At 42.9% G+C, this 17,398-nt stretch overlaps 1 protein-coding gene across 2 annotated transcripts; it reads left to right on the top strand.

Annotated features, from left to right (window-relative positions):
- The first annotated feature begins 64 nt into the window (after positions 1-64).
- Positions 65-17,203, top strand: slc16a5a (solute carrier family 16 member 5a). Of its 2 annotated transcripts, none has more exons than XM_012837125.3 (6): positions 65-3,076; positions 4,246-4,719; positions 5,620-5,763; positions 12,976-13,566; positions 13,990-14,238; positions 15,449-17,203. In XM_012837125.3, the coding sequence occupies exons 2-6, from the start codon at positions 4,350-4,352 to the stop codon at positions 15,721-15,723; spliced, it is 1,629 nt and encodes a 542-aa protein (XP_012692579.1). In that variant the 5' UTR covers positions 65-3,076; positions 4,246-4,349; the 3' UTR covers positions 15,724-17,203. The 2 variants fall into 2 exon arrangements, with proteins under 2 accessions (XP_012692579.1, XP_031416491.1); XM_031560631.2 differs by having other exon boundaries at positions 4,240-4,719.
- The last annotated feature ends 195 nt before the right edge of the window (positions 17,204-17,398 follow it).

The following is a 17,398-nucleotide window of genomic DNA, read 5'->3' as shown; positions in this document are numbered from 1 at the left end:
TCACCCTTCTCCCCTTTGCTTTGGTCCTGGTTTCGGACATTTTGTATTTGTTCCACTCCCCGTCCTCTTCTTTACTTGCGTCATTTTACGCAGAACTGAAACGTCATCACCCAGAACTTAGACTAGAACCAAACTAGTTCAGACTGAAGGGGCCCCTCTAGCTGGGAGGGAGAGAGGGAGGGAGGGAGGGTGTTTTTAAACCTGCACACATATCAGTTCCTGCCTGACTCACCCCAACTATTCAACTTCTTCAAGGCCACTCCAGTCTAAAGAATGGTGGACTGAGACTTCATGCCATTTCGCATGCTTTTTGGGGTGGTTTAAATCCCCACCTTTTTCTTTGTCAGTCAATGTAGGGGCCGGTGGGTTGTATCGGATAGAAACGAAATGAAACTTGGGCTTTTCTGTCATTGTTCAGTCACACTCCTTGTTTTTTTTTGTGTGTGTGTGTGTGCGGTTTTCAGCTGTCCGTAGTTCTTTTGTTATCAGGTCAGTGGTTCGCTGTTGATGTTTTCTCTCCTCCCGTCTAGAGTGTGTGTGCTGGGGTGGCTGGCAGTGCTGTGTTTATGACTGAACTGCAGGGTTCCCTGGCAGTGCTCTGACTTCTGTGTGAGTGTGTGTGTGTGTGTGTGTGTGTGTGTGTGTGTGTTTGTGCTTGCATGCATGTCTGTGTGTCCAGTGTTGTGCCTTCGACCCTTTGGCCCTGCGTTGTGCACAGTTTACTTCCCTTATTGTCCAAGCAGAGAGGGTGCTCTCAGCAGAAGGTATGGGGACCGAGGTCCCCCAGATCATATACAATATGAGGGTATGGTCACAGCCCACCTGTTTGCCCGTGTGTGTGTGTGTGTGTGTGTGTGTGTGTGTGTGTGTGTGTGTTTAGTATAGTCATTAATTAGATGGTCAAATCTTTTTGCCACTGTTACTGACTTATTCTGTGTCCTCCCCTGAACTCCCCCCCCCCCCCCCCCCCCCCCCACACACACACCTCTTGCATGTTAAGGCTTTCACTGCCTCCTTCTCTCTGTTTAGTATGGGAAGAAATGCATAATCACTCAAGGCTGCTCTTTTCTAGCTCCACACATCCAGGCCTGAAACAACTAATTCAAAAATACCATCTACTTCTACATTAATGGCACTTGCCCTGTATCTACGCAACATCTGACATGTAATCTTGAATGCTGAGCAAGGCCAGTGACATTACCTGTATATGGCATCGGACAGATGCCATCTAATACCATGTTTTGGTTTAGTTCTATTTTGTGCAACACAGTAAGACATGGAACATTTGCAAACATAATTGAGCACCGACATTCCTTTAGGATCCCCTTCCACCACCTGCTCCCTCACGTTTAAGTTGTTTGATGTTAAACAAAAAGATGTCAAGGCAAAAAAAGTACTGTTTTCTCTGTGATGAACGTAATTATACTATGTACTATCTTACAAACTCTGGGGATTTATTAAAAAAAAAAAAAAACAGTAATGATCTAATATTTGGCACGAGAACCCTGGGAGCATGCATTGTATTAGAGATTCTAATGTTGTGTTCTGGGATATGTATGGCATTTGTATCACTGTCGAGTCTAAATGGTGCATGGAATAAGAATGATGCTGGATAAGCAAGACTTGGTGTTCAATGTGGAATTGCTCTGCAACTCTTGTCCCCTTAAAAAAAGCTTTCCACATATCCTTTGTTAGTCCAGTCAAATTAAATTATAAAACACAAGCTGGCTTCTAAATGCTAATAACTATCACAATCCTGGTTGACGATTTGCCCTGGTGGAGTTTGGATTAACAGACTGGATGTTGTTGATGACATGGAGTGACATGTTGTGGACAGGGGCTGTAGATCATTACTGTGACATTTAAATGTATTACTGATAGCAAAATCCATGCATAAAATAGGTAGGAGAGAAGGAATGATTCAGAGTCTGCCACAAGTTTTGTCAGCACCATCTGCATGCTTTTATATACATACTCTCTCCCAACAAGCATTGCGAACATAAGTGAGAATTCATTAAATACAGTTGTTTTGAGTGTGTTGAGTTTTGATCAGTATTGATGTCAAATGTGAATTCTGTCCGTTTGGAGACCGTGGAGTTCAGTGTTGCAGATCCGACTAGTTTCGGTCAGATTGTCCTTTCATTTTTTTCTTTTTGTTTTGTTTTTATTTTGAATTTGTCTTCTGATGATACTTTCAACATTAAGATGGCAACTACAAAAATATCAAAGTCTGATTTTTATCATAAACTGTGTTTGTGTTTTAAAAAATGTGAGTCCCTCTTGTTTCTGCAGTGCCACTTGAGTATGAAGGCTCTATCATGGCCCCTTTGTGAAATGATTTGTCCTTGTTACTGAACTTGAAGATATTCCAAGTAGTACAGTGCCAAACTAAACTTTCTTATCAAATCAGTTAATGAAGCAACTCTGATTATACATGCCAAAGGGCATTTTAATGGGCTTTCTACAAGCATGCTTGCTAGGGTCGTGGAATTGTATATCTGTTTTATCTCCTGAAGATCAAACATTAGTATTTTATTGATGTTTTAGTTATTCACTGATCTTTTACTTTAATTTAGCCTAGAAGACATGGCAGCCCGATGATATTGTCTTCATTTAGTCTACAGTTGATAAGGTCTATAACACCCTCATCACTTCCAGTAATGGTCGTCCCGAAGTCTTATTTGGGCGCCTACCCTGTACCAACATACCAAGGCTGGTTTAAACGCTCGGAGCTACAGTTACAGTCTCTCACTTCACAGCCATGTTCTCTCGTTGCTCACAGTCTACTCGTTTCCACGTCAGTTGTCTTTTGGACATCATTTAACTGTACTGTGCCTGCGCAACTGTGCAGAGAGAACAGCGTATGAGTAAAGGCTTCGAATAATGTTGTTTTTCACCTTTAGCACATCATTGCGTCTCTCGGCCCTTACGTCCTGTCTCCACCCACCCGCCCCCCGATCAGGAACATGATCCTTTGACGGGCAGAGCGGAGGCAAGTGCTGTCCAGATGAAGTGGAATGGACGAGTAAAAGAAAGAAATGGCTGTCCAGAGGAATACGCCCATTGGGAAGTAAAGGTGAGGTATTTTGTCCTGTACATGTTTGTGTCGCGTAGGCTTTTGCCTAAATGTTAAAATACGGTTAAAGGCTCTCTCTGTTCTGAACCGCTAAAGGTATCACGTTGTTGCTTCCTCAACAATAAGGCGTTTCTTTTGAATGTCGTTTGTGTGCACTAAATAACTCCTTTAAGTCATTGAAAGTAGTGATACTGGAGGCTACGACGAGCCAAACCCATCGGTTATTCTGTTAATATCAAACACAAACATCAGGCTGTTAAACCAACATTAATGGTCCAAGGCTAGGCTTGCGCACATTTGTGACTTTTTCCCGTTGTTTTGGCGTCAGCCTACTATACGTAGCCTGTATTATTATTTCACTTGGTTATCGCCATCCTAAATCATGATTTGCTGCTAGGAGGATATCCCAGGGTAGGCTACTGTCAACGTGGTCACAGCACATCCACATAATTTAGCGCATTCAGCTATCCAGAGAAATGAAGCTAAGTGGAGCCTTAAACATTACAGGATTAGGGTCTCCAAAATGACAGAGGTCTGGAACACATACAAAATGAATTGCAATTGACAGCTTCGCTGCTTTGACAGATCTGGCAACAAGGGGGGCACATCTTGTTCCCTGTTGGCATTTGCTTATGACAGCTTGAACAGTTTTCTATTGCCTGTCTCTAACACTGGTTGGTTACTTGTATAGTTGGTACTGTTTGTGTCGTATCAAGAGATGAATAAGAGTTGGTGACACAACTGGCCAACCTTAACTCAGAAATCCCAACGTGTGCCACCCGCCCCTTACCCTTACAGAGGGATTTACTCTCTAAGACATGAAAAATAATTGTTCTTACATTTTTTACTAATTCTTTTTTTAATTTTATTTGGGTCATACGGTGTCAGAAATAGCGTTTATTGCCAGTATGTGACTGACTTCCCGGTGTGCGTGCTGTCTCTGTTGCAGTCATAGATTTTTGCTCTGTTTGACTGGTCCCATGAAGTCTATCATATGTTTCTCTAATTATCATATAGTAACAATGTTTAATTCGACAGAGTGTATTTCGTGTGATAGAGAAGAGACACAGTTAACTGTAACTGTTTCAGCTCCATGTGCCTCTTATGTTGTTATGTCAATCATGTATTCATGTGTTCATGTGTGTCTCCTTTCTCTGGGCTAGACACAGCTGACCAAGAAGAGACCATTTGAGATGGAATGTTGTAGTCAGTGTGCTTTTCAGGGGCAAATATTGACTGGCAGTGCCAAGCCTTTGCCCACAAATCCTAGGAGATGATGATGAACAATAGTGAGAAGGGTGAGAGTACCGACTGCTGCCCTCAGGAGGCCACTCCGGCACCTCAGCAGGAGCCCTCCACCCGGGACCCTGGGCCCGGAGAACCAGCAGAGGAAGAGTATGAAGAGGGGGATGTGGTGTCACAGGGGTCCCCCTCTACCAGGCCACATCCAGGAGCCATTGAGGCACCGGATGGGGGTTGGGGCTGGGTGGTGCTTGCAGCCACTATCATGGTGCTGGCCCTAACACTTGCCTTCCCATCCTGTGTGAGCATCTTCTACACGGACCTTCAGGCAGAGTTCAATGCTACCAACAGTCAGACGTCCTGGGTGCCTTCCATCATGACTTCAGTGCTCCATGCTGGAGGTGTAGTACATCTTTAATAATGTGGAACACATTTGAAAAACAATGATGTAGATTTGTGTCAGCTATTCTGGTATGATTGTGTTGTAGGCCAATTGGCAGGTGTATATTTATATCCAACGTTCATACAGGAAATTGTGCAAGTCGTGCATGTTCAGACATGAACACGTGTGTCTGTTTTCACATGCAGACTTGTATCCAAGTTCATGCTGTTCTCTCTCACCACAATTTTCCACATAGTTATTGCAGCCTTTTTGTACTTAAAGTAAGGTGCTTTGCTCTGTCAGAGCCGGTGTGGGCATTAGAGTTGAGTACACACACAGAGCTCTTCAGGTCAGGTTATAAGGGCTAGCATCTGTTCATGTTTGTTTTTTGCGATAAGGGAGGTATCGAGGTATGTGTTAGGCCTTTTACACACGGATGGATACAAATAGATACAAATAGATCCTCCTCGAAAGCCTTAGGGTGTAGTGCGGGGTCACAGTGCACACCGCAAGTGTGGGAAATTGTGAGTATAAATCCATAGCCCAACAATGGATACCAGTCATGTTGCCCTATGGACTGTTCCAATATGAGTACACAAACCAGCACATTGTTTAAGAGTGGTATTTGCAAAGGCAAAGAAGGATTCCAGATTATGGCCGTAATCGGGGTCATAAAATGGTTCTAAGCCTTTTTCTGCGGTGTGTGAGGAAGTTTTAAAGGGAGGGCTCTTTGTGTGAGTAAGCTCTTGGGTCAGTCATGTGTGTTTGTGCAAATGTATAGAATGGTATGGAAAAGTACACCCTAATCTGTTGTGTGTGTGTGTGTGTGTGTGTGTGGCTGTAAGGATTTTGTCTAAAATGTCCACGTGTATATGGATTTATTCTCTAATGTGTGTGTGTGTGTGTTTGTGTCCCTCAGGTCCACTCTGCAGCATGTTAGTACAGCGGTTTGGTTGCAGGGCCACAGTTATGTTTGGGGGAGTGATGAGCGGGCTGGGGATGACCTTCAGCTCCTTCACAAACTCTATGGAGGAGCTGTACATCACTGCAGGGGTCATCACAGGTCAGAGTTCACACACACATACACACAGCTGCAAGGCCTCAACAGGACAAGCCACATTGTCCAGAACATAATACCATCATTTTTGTGATAGATTGGGATTTTAATAACCAACTTATTTTACTTCCTCAAAAAGTAAAATTCCTCAAATTAAGTTATGTGAAACATCAGAAAAAATGTTAAAGAATTAACCTTTAAGAATAAACATTAAGTGAAGTTGTCTTCTCAGCCCTCATGCTTACAATTTTATATAACAACATTTTACTGGATTTTGTGGGTTAGACAAGACCTTGAGGCCACATAATTTTCAAGTGGGCAGTCACCTGATATTTTGAAAAAGAAGCAATTTAATTTTGACTTTTTTCCTTGTTTCCAAACATGTTAATATGCAAGTTTGAACAACTGAACACCTAAACCATAAACCATGATGTTTCGTGTATTTAAATGGCGAATACATTCTGTCATAGGTAGTTAATCGGGTCACCCATTATTGCCTGTGTGTACCTAGCTTCAATCGTTTTGGCAAGTAACCGTGTAATGAACAGGATAATGTATAGTCCGATAATGACAGCCTGACTATACATTATCCCTTACTTATCACATGACCATGTCAATGGCCTGCTAGGGACTATGACATTATTTATTATGTATTACAAGTATTTAATATTCAGTCCAACAAATAAAAAATATCCAGACACTATAATTACATATTGCATATACTACATTCATACACATTCGTAATTGTGCTTTACAAATGAGCAGATAAAAAACATAAAAAAATAAGAGATTAAAAAATGTAAAGTGCATTATAAAAGAATATAGGAAAATAAGAGATTTAAAAGGGGTACCATGTGTTGTAATAGAAAAATAAAAGGTAAAAATAAAGCTAATAGAACATAGAAAAAATAAATGAATTAAAACGTAAATAAATAAAAAGTAGATCACATTCGATCAGGTAACAAAAAGCATAGGTATTACCAACAGATTTATCTCCAGTGATTTGAGGTGTCTAGCAGGTGTGTACCCCTGAAACATATCTGAGAGGTAATTTGGTCCTGTCCCATATAGTGATTCATAAACAAACAGCAGTGCTTTAAAGTAAATTCTGTTACTATTTGTAAGTCAGTGTTAAGGGCTCAGGTATTGGATTAATATGGTCAGTTCTTTTAGTTTTTGTAAGACCCCTAGCAGCTGCATTTTGTACAAGCTGAAGCTGTGTGATGGTCTTTTTTTTAGAAAGGCCTGTGAAGGGACTATTGCAGTTGTCAACCCTGCTGGAGATAAAGGCATGAATGATTTTTTCATGTTTTGACCAAAGGCCTCTAAGTTTGGCTTGGCATGTTTTTAAAGGGTTAAAAGCGGACTTAGTTATTCCTTTGGCATGGTTGTTAAAACCTAGATTGCAATAAATTAAGAGACGAGAAGAGAAGAGATGAATTAAGGAAGGATCGTTTGAAGTCATTTTGAGTCAAGATGAGTAACAATCCTAAATCTCTCTTCATTTTTCCCAAATAAAATGATTTCACTTTTGTACTGGAATTTTGAGACGTCCATTAATTTGGTCAGTGTGTTGACAAAGAGATTCTAGGCCACAGTCATTAGGGCTAAGGGAGAGTGCCAAGTAAATATGGGTGTCATCAGCATAGCTATGATAGGAGACCGTATTGCAGAATCAGAATCAGGTTTTATTGGCCAAGTAAGTTTGCACAAACAAGGAATTTGACTTGGTAAAGTGGCTCTCAGTGTGCTTACACAAAATATACATTACAACACAAAACAAACAATGCAACGGTCTAAGAAGTTTAAGAAAGTATATACAAGGCGGAATGACTATATACAGGAGCTGTGAATTGTAACACAACAATAGTGCAAAGAAGAAGTGGAGAGTGCAAGAAGTGCAGGGATAAATATATATGCTACAGTGGGTTAGCTGTTCAGTAGCTGTTCCTCCTGAAATCCACTGTCATCTCCACGGTTTTAAGCATGTTCAGCTCTAGATGGTTGCGACCGCACCACAGGGCCAGCTGTTCAACTTCCTGCCTATATGCAGACTCGTCATCATCACGGATGAGGCCAATGACTGATGTGTCGTCTGCAAATTTTAAGAGTTTAACAGATGGGTCTCCTGAGGTGCAGTCGTTTGTGTAGAGGGAGAAGAGCAGTGGGGAGAGCACGCATCCCTGAGGTGCACCAGTGCTGACTGACCGGGTGCTGGATGTTATTTCACCCAGCCTCACCTGCTGCTTCCTGTCTATCAGGAAGTTTGTGATCCACTGACAGGTAGAGGCAGGCACAGTGAGCTGGGTGAGTTTGGTGAGGAGGACTTCTGGGATGATGGTGTTGAACGCCGAGCTGAAGTCCACAAACAGCATCCCTGCATAGGTCCCAGGGAAGTCGAGGTGTTGCAGGATGTAGTGCAGCCCCATGTTGACATCCACTGACCTGTTTGCCCGGTAGGCAAACTGCAGAGGGTCCAGCCTGCAATGCCCTTCAGATGGGTCAATAATACCAGTCTTTCAAAGGATTTCATGACCACAGACGTCAGGCGACGGGCCTGTAGTCATTCAGTTCAGTGATGGAAGGTTTCTTGGGAACCGGGATGATGGTGGAGCATTTGAAGCAGGAGTGGACTTCACACAGCTCCAGAGATCTGTTGAAGATCCGTGTGAAGATGAGGGCCAGCTGATCAGCGCAGGCTTTCAGACAGGAGGGTGACACACCGTCTGAGCCTGATGCCTTCCTTGTCTTCTGTCTCTGAAAGAGCTGGCACACATCCTCTTCACAGACCGTCAATGCCGGTGGGTAGTCAGAGGGTGGTGATAACAGGGGGTGCAGATGATTGTGTGAAGTCTGACTTGGAGCGGGTGAGGGGTGTGAATGTGGGGTGATCAAACCTGCAGCAAAACACATTCAGATCGTCAGCCAGTTGAGGGTTCTCCATGGAGTGGGGAGAGGTTTTCCTATAGTTGGTGATGTCCTGCAGGCCTCTCCACACTGACGCAGGGTCGTTAGCTGAAAGCCTGTTTTTCAGCTTTTCAGAGTAGCTTCTCTTTGCTACTCTGATCTCCTTAGTCAATGTGTTTCTGGCCTGGTTGTACAGGATCCTGTCCCCACTCATGAAGGCCTCCTCTTTGGCTTGACGAAGCTGCTTGAGCTTTGCTGTGAACCACGGTTTATTGTTTTTAAAGATGCAGTACGTTTTGGTGGGTACACACATGTCTTCACAAAAACTGATGTATGACATCACAGTGTAAGTGAGTTTGTCCAGTGATGTAGATGCGGCCTCAAAAACAATCCAGTCAGTGCAGTCAAAGCAGGCCTGTAGCTCCAGCTTTGACTCGTTGTTCCATTTCCTCACAGTTTTCACCACAGGCTTTGCAGATTTTAGTTTCTGCCTGTAGCTTGGGAGGAAATGAACCAGGCAGTGAGCGGAGAGTCCCAAAGCTGCACGGGGAACAGAGCGGTATGCCTTCTTTAGTGTTGTGTAGCAATGGTCAAGCGTGTTTTTGTTCCTGGTGGGACACTTAATGTGCTGCCTGTGTTTCGGCAGTTCACGGCTGAGTTTTGCTTGGTTGAAATCCCCAAGCATAATCAGAAGAGAGTCCGGGTATTTTCGCTCCGTGATAATTTGTCCAAGCAGGAGCATGTAACGGTTGAATAATAAAGGCCCCAAGATCGACCCCTGGGGGACACCACAGGTCAAGGATGTTGGTGTTGAGGTATAGTTTCCAATGGCACCAAACAAGCTCCTGTCTTGTAATTTTGATAACTTGATAACTGCACCTGAAAATCCAACTCAATGTTCCAGCCTGTGTCGAATATAAGTAATATAGGCTATGCATAATATATATATATAATATATATATGCAATTGTTTAGCACAAGACGCATCTAGAATATTCTTTTTGAGGCTTTATAACGGCTGTTTTCAGGGTAATGCACCAGACAGCAACATTTTAAGCACGTCTGCTGCTAAAAGGTGGATGATCTCACTGAGATCCATGGATGATCTCACTGTTTGAATGACTGGTCAATCTTTTTAAAGGAACGTAGTTCCTCCCACTCTCTTGTGTTTGGCTGTTCTCCAAAACCAATTATACCTGACCCCATTGTCTAACTTTTTACTCAATCCTAACTTCTGTGTGTGTGTGTTTGTCACCACCCCCATTTCTTGGGATCCTTGTGGCAAAGTCAATTAATCTTGTCTCCAACCCGGATGCCCCCTTCTAAGCAGTCAGCCTGTTTGGTATCTTTTGTCAGTCATTTTAAGTGAGACTTTTCATACTTATGAGTTAATCCATGTTCATCAAATACAAAAATATTCCCACAGTATCTAAGCAGCATGTTGAGATCATGTACAGTTTCATTGTCTATCAAACTAAATTCTGATACCAAGTTGAATTTATTTGATGGGAAATAAAAGCAATGATCCACTGATCCAAAGTTAGTGAATTATATGAAATGTTTATTAGCTTATTATGTCCATCTGTCTGTGTGTGTGTGTTTTTTTTATTTTCTGCAAACATAAGAAACATGGTGCTGCACATACAGACAGTACCAGTAGCCATAATCTTCATGCCCAGTGCAAATAGTAACTGAACTGTGGGCATATAGAATTAAGGTAAAGACACTAAGCAGATTTAATTTTCAACATATTAATTATAGAAATACCATGTATTAACAAACTGTATGACAATAATATTTACAATAAATTACATTATTGTAGACATACAACTGATTGATGGATTCTTAAAAAGGCTAACAGCCTATATTTGATTTCACATTCAAAGTGACCATGCTTTAGGTGTATAACTCTGAGACAACATCAACACGTTGACAGTTCTGATTCACAAACTTGTTCACCACCTTACCTAGCTCTCTCTTTCGTTCAAAAGTAGCACAAGTTGCAAGGTGCGTCTCACCCATGGTGGCATGCAAAAAATGTGTAATAGTTTTTGGCTCCTGAAGAAACGTTCTTCTTGTGTGCTACTCACAGGAATTGTAAGATATATTTTGTAAAGGGCAGACAGATTTGGGGACACTCAATCCATGTCATTGGCTATAAGAAAGGCTCAAACTTGGCCAATAGAAAGCTCATCCATCTCCAGACTTCTGTACATTTTGTGACAACATTGTAGAACATTAACTTGTGCTTTCAATGTTTGTTTATAGGTTGAAGAACATAGTGTGGTGTTTTTCACCTTCTGCAGGCAGCCTCGAGTGTGTGTGTGTTTTAGAGGGGACTATCGATTAAAATCTCGAGAATACATTTTTGCTAGCCTGGGTCTAGCACCCATTGAATTTTTGGGCGTCAGCTGTGGGCATAAAATTGGCAAAGTAATCACAGTTGTTTTATATGAAATTAAATGTAAATGTGCATAGTCCTGTTCTGGACTCGAACCTGCACCCTCTGACACAGGAGGTGTCACCAAGGTCCCTTGGATTTGGTATGTGTCACTACCAAAGTTCCTGTCCTGGCATTAATTAAACTGCTAAAATCTCATCTCTGTTCCTCAAAATGATATATTTAGAAGTTTTACATTTTTTTGGCTGGGATGTAACTCTACACCTTTGCCTCATTTAGTTTTCACAATTAGCTCATAACATAACATAACAGCGAGTCATCAAGGACTGTTTCAAACTGTAACTCTCTTTCCTGTCTGCTAAGATGCCTTCAGACTGCCCCTAACGGTTGGTTTTGAAGGCAGCATCAATGTTGCCTCGATGATGCCCATTACCCATAAATCTGTGGAGCAGCTCCCTCAAGCTACTGCAAAAAGTAAACAAAGGTGGCAGACCAGACTCCGCTGACTAAACGTATGATATTGTATATTTGTTTGGCTTTTTTTTCCGCTTATAAAAGTTCAGACCACCTCAGCATGGCCCTTCATGTCAGATAGCCTGTCCTCAGCCTTGGTAGGTGATAAAGAGGGCTGCACTCCAATGTTATCTGTTTCCACGTGCTCACAATCTCCATTTGACTGCTGAAATCCCAGGGAGTTTGTTGTAGATGTTTGGCTATACGTCATTCCAGCAGTTGTCACGCTCTTGCGTTATTCCACTGAAGGTGGTTGGGCATTCCTGTTTCAGCTTGTGGGGACATTTGTTTTGGTTCCACAGAGTTCTTGTTGTTTTCCTTTTGTTCACTCGGTACGGCTGCCGAGTACTTATCAGAAGGCCCCACGGTAGGTGGCTGATGAAAGGAGAAAAGATTGTTGCCATTTTAAACATGGGTCCCCATCTGTTTCTGAGTTCTGTGCTATTTGGTATGAAATATTCGCTGCAATTCCAGGATAGGTTGAAATTGTCTTTAAAATAAAAAAACAAACAAACAAAAAAAAAAAAAAGAAGTTTTTATGAGCCAGGTGTTTAAACTGAGCTGTCAGGAAAACACAAAACTTGGAGTGGACCACTTAAGTTTATATACTGTAGCTAGCTCATTTAGGGCACAAAACAGTTCCTTAAAATCTTGGAAGTAATACTGTTCTTTGTACACGTGATTTGCATCAACATGCACAATAATGCCCTGTTTTGACACTATTTCTGAAAGTGTTTTGTGTCGGAGACCGCTGCATTTCGATGGCAGCATGTAATCATCCCTTCTCCATCTCATGTCTAACAACAGAGTCACCAAGAATGAGGGTTTATTATACTTAGGACCTATTTTGCTAAGTTTTTGATGTTCATAATTTAGTTTTTGGGGTCTACTAGAATAGATTTACCTGCTTCAGGGTTCTCAAAACACATAGTTTTTCTCATATCACCCTCCGTCTGAGACGCTCCGTTACAGCTCCTGTGTCTTTAAGGCCCCTCTCCTGATGAGCCTAGTGAGCTCTTGGTCATCTAGGCGGACAATAAGGGTTTTGTCACGATACTGTGTCATCTTGGAACAAAGGAAAAGGGCTGGAATTCCAAACAAGGCACATCAGACAGCTTTGTAACTTAAAAAAAACGTACCAATTCCGTGCATAAAAACCTACATAACACAATAAAGGAAAGGGGAAAACCTAAAAAGCATAACCAAAAAGTGAATACAATAAATCACCTCATAGGACACATAAAAAACAATGGGTGTGTCTTAAAGAATATCAGACCTACAGTTGAACTAGTCCATGTGTAATGTCCACTAGTGATGTTACCAAAGCCTTACTCAACCTTGAGGCAATCTGGTTTCCTGATGTGGATTTTCAAACTCTCTTGTCTTCCCTCTCCTCAGGTCTGGGCTTCTGTTTCAGTTTCCAGCCTGCTGTCACTATTCTGGGTCAGTATTTCGTGCGCCGCCGACCTTTTGCCAATGCCATGTCATCCACTGGAACAGCCCTGGGTCTGTCTGTACTGCCATTCCTAGGCCACTACCTCCATAGTCAGTTTGGCTGGCGGGGCAGCTTCTTGGTGCTTGGGGCTGTGTTGCTCAACTGCTGTGTATGTGGGGCTGTCATGAGGCCCCTGGGACCCCGGAGGAAGCGAAGCGTTGGGGCCACGGCTGCTCCCTCAGCTAACGGCAACACGGAGTCCTCCGGGAAGCGGAACAGTGTGGTACAGTCGTGGTGTAAGAGTGCGGCAATGACTTTGCACAAGAACATGGCCTTTGACCTATTCTGCAGCAATCTCCGCTTCCGCATGTTTTCACTGGGCATCACGTGGATGATGCTGGGCTTCGTGGTGCCGCTAGTGTATTTGGTGCCCTACGCCACCACCTCGGGCATGGCGCAGAGCCGTGCCGCCCTGCTGCTCTCCATCCTGGGCATCATAAACATCTTCATCCGCCCACCCATTGGCCTGCTCTTCAACATGCCATGGTTTAAAGGTAGGGCCTGGGTGATTATGTGTGCCTGTTTGTAGGTGTGTTTGTGTGTGGAGGTGGGGGAGAGAGAGAGAGAGAGAAGGAGGGCGGTGTACTTAACCCCTCCTGATCTCCTGGTTTCTTCATTGCTCACAGACAGCATGTGGGGGCTTGTTCTGTGCATATATGTTGACACAGTGCAATCCATAATGTTTGTTTGCAAAGTAAACATATCTATCATTTCTTACAAAGTAGTTCACCTTCATGCTAGATGACTGTAGTCCATGCTAGATGACTTTTTTATAGTTCAAAAAGCACCTGCCACTGTCAGAGTGACAGAGCACATAAGTACTGTGTACACAAACACAGACACACACACACACACACACATACACACTCACCTGACTCACCTGACCTCGCCTCCCTCTCCCCACATTCCCGCATCAGGCCGCCACATCTACGTGTTCAGCGCCGCCCTGCTGTTCAACGGCCTGAGCAACATCATCTGCTGCATGGGGCCGAGCTTCGAGGTGCTCCTGGCGTACGTGCTGACCTACGGGCTGTCCATGGCGGTGGTGGGCTCGCTGCTCTTCACTGTGCTCATGGACACGGTGGACATGAGGCGCTTCCAGTCAGCGCTGGGGCTCCTCTCTGTCATGGAGAGTGTCACACTGCTCATCGGACCTCCACTGGCAGGTAAGGGAGATGGAGACACAAGTGTGTGTTAGTGTGATGAAAATGGACTTGTGTTCTGTGTGTGTGTGTGTGTGTGTGTGTGTGTGTGTGTGTGTGTGTGTGTGTGTGTGTGTGTGTGTGTGTGTGTGTGTGTGTGTGTGTGTGTGTGTGTGTGTGTGTGTGTGTGTGTCTTTCTGTCTGTCTGTACATGATGCACATAATGCTCATGTTCATCTTGTTTTTCTCAATGTTAACCACCAGATGTTCACTTGTTGTGATTTGTGTTTTAGATCTCCCTGGAGGCCATGGCTGAGTTACTGTTGATATGGTTCTTGCGTAACTCTTTCCTTTACTAGAAAATACATCAGACACAGCCTGGTGCATCATTGCTATGGATTACTCAATGTCTGAGCTGTGTGCCAGCTTTATCTCTAAACACTACAATTATAGCACCACCTGATCAGTCCAATGAGAAGAGTGTGCAGACGGTTTTTAATGCAGGCCAGTTGAGCAGCCATCCAAGAGAACACCCCACACACCATGACTCAGGGCTTTTAGGGTGTTTGTTTAGGGCCAGAAAATGCTGACTCCTTGGTGACCGCCTTTTGCAAGTCAGTCATGTGTGTTGGGCTGAATCAGACCACACCTGTGCAGTTCCCCTGTTGTTATGTTAGTGGGATGGGTAGTGGTGCGTTGTCTTCAGCTCAGGCCTGAAAGCCAAACAATGGGGATCGACTGCAGCAAGTCACACTCTTGTGTATGAACTTAACTTTCAGGTTTTGCTGTTGCTGGTGCTGTTTGTCTGTTCTAATTTAAAGGGATTTCAATACCACTTATAGAATTTAGACAGTCCCAGATGGTAAAGTATATTTGGAGTATATATATGCCTCTTGGCAGGTAGTCATGCAGAAATGTCCAGGCATGAACTGGACAGTGAAGTAGCAACATAAGCCGTACTGACAAAGCATCTAGTTGCAAGTTCCTCCAACACTATGAACATGAATTTATAGGACTTCATGGCATATATATTTTGTCATAATTGTTGTTAACAGATGTGTTGTGTGCAACATTCTTTAAACATTCTTTTTTTTTTTTTTTAACCCCTCTCCCACAAAATTGTCCTGTTATATCCTACAGAGCTGTGTACATAGTGTCGTGCAGTATATCATGCTCCTTTAAACCGCATCACTACCTAAACATGGAGACCGACTTCCTGTTGTTTTTGTTTCAGGCGTCCTAGTGGATCGAATGGGCGTCTACACACACGTCTTCGTCGCCTGCAGTGTCACTGTAGTGACATCTGCACTCTTTCTCATGCTGTCATTCTACTGGCTGGACCGCAGGGATGCCAAGTGCAAACAGGAACAGCCGGCAGCCCCCAACGGACACCCGCCAAAGGCTTGTGTCACCCTGGTTCCGGAGTGCCAGTACCGCAGTGTGCCCACAGAGGGCGCCAGAGACACCGGTGGAGCCGAGTCCGAGACAGCCACCGTCACCCGTCTGTGAGTGAAAGTGATCCTGTGTCTGACCCAACACTCCTGAACACATCCACACAGCGTAGTGGAGTTGTACACGGGTTTGTGTTGAGCTACAGTATTTCACTGTGACACAACATGTGTTTTAAGGTCAGGATTCAGGAGCCTTACCTGTTTTTATTCAGCCTTAATTAATGATCTAATAATAGATGTCCTCAAAGGCACTGTGTTTTCACTCATGACTGTCTTCATCTGCTACTTACATGTGTGAAAGTACATCAGCCTGGCAGTAATATAACAGAAGTACCAAGCGGCCTTATGGACTACGCTTCCTCAAAGCTGGCACCCACTGTGCAAAAAGGGGGAAGTAACTTTTGTTATACACTGGACAGATAGTAATACTGCTGCAAAAGAACGTGTACATGTGATATTTATGGAATTTAATAACACAAGCTGTGATATTGAATGACCATAAGAAATTATGTTTTCCTGCTGTGAATTCAGGCTCAAACCAAATGAAACATGGTTTATGTAGGATCAGTGTCTGTTCTACATCCACACCACAATCACTGAATGAGGCTTTCAAGCCAAAACCTTATGGTGCCTTTAACCGTTGTGACTGAGAGACTCAGATATATGCCTGGCCGCCCCTCGGGCAGGGTGACCCTGGGTGTACAACTGGTGTTCTTCGACTGAAGTCCATGATTCCTCAGAAACTTCCACACAAGTTCTCCTCTGACAAAATAAAACAACAAACTTCATGTTTGTCTATTTATCTATCTACCTAGATATCTATCTATCTCTCGATAGGTCGATCAATCGATCTACATAAATAAATATATTCCTATATCTACCAAACAGTCTGTTTATATATCTATATATCTGTCTAACAACTGTACAGGTGAATGACTGTGCCTTTCTAGGCATCTGCTGCACTAACCACCAGCAACATTCTTACTGCTGCTTCAGGCTTTATTGCTGTTACGTGTCTATGAGGCGTGTTAGGTATCACTATTCACTACTGTCTGAATATGTTTATTTTGTACTGGAGGTAGCGCTAATCTGGCCTTTCTAGGTGGGCCTTGCTGTTATTCATCAATATTTAAAGGGATGGATCATCCAAAGCTGCAGTTGAATGTTCTGGAAGTACTTATGGATTGAGAGGTGACTTGTTTCTAGTCACTGATTATTTAAAGCCTCAAAGGTTGACAAAATGTATGTAAACTTCCTTCCAACCAGTGAGGATTTTCTACATGGGAATGCTCCAGAGGTATTTTTCAGGTATGTTGCATAGAGAATGGAGCTGGAGATGTATTTTAATCATATACTGATCATTTTGGTCACAGCTTTAGGTTTTTTAATAAACCAGTATATTTGTGGCACTTCAGTCACATTGTTTGCCAAAAAAAGTTTATAATATGAACTTTGTATATTTAGAGAAGGCCATTGTATAAATTACTTCATATGTATAGAATGTATTTATGACAAATAAATATTAAGTATATGCCTGAGAGATATGACTGTTTTTTTTTCATGAAATCCTGTCCTTAAAGGTCCACTGCTTCATAAGCACAGATAAACATGTCCTTAAAGGTCCACTGCTTCATAAGCACAGATAAACCTGTCCTTAAAGGTCCACTGCTTCATTTTCAGGATCGATTGACAGAGCACAATGGACATGTTTAGGCATGTTTGTCTCCCAGTGC

Source organism: Clupea harengus, chromosome 23, assembly GCF_900700415.2.
Source record: "Clupea harengus chromosome 23, Ch_v2.0.2, whole genome shotgun sequence".
NCBI classification, from domain to species: Eukaryota; Metazoa; Chordata; class Actinopteri; order Clupeiformes; family Clupeidae; genus Clupea; species Clupea harengus.
This window is presented reverse-complemented; position numbering and strand designations above follow the sequence as displayed.

Bases quoted from the DNA above. Each gene is read 5' to 3' on its own strand.
- slc16a5a (XM_012837125.3), top strand. From the start codon at position 4,350: ATGATGATGAACAATAGTGAGAAGGGTGAGAGTACCGACTGCTGCCCT. The intron at 5,764-12,975 runs GTCAGAGTTCAC...CCCTCTCCTCAG, and splicing joins CACTGCAGGGGTCATCACAG to GTCTGGGCTTCTGTTTCAGT. The intron at 14,239-15,448 runs GTAAGGGAGATG...TTTTTGTTTCAG, and splicing joins CATCGGACCTCCACTGGCAG to GCGTCCTAGTGGATCGAATG.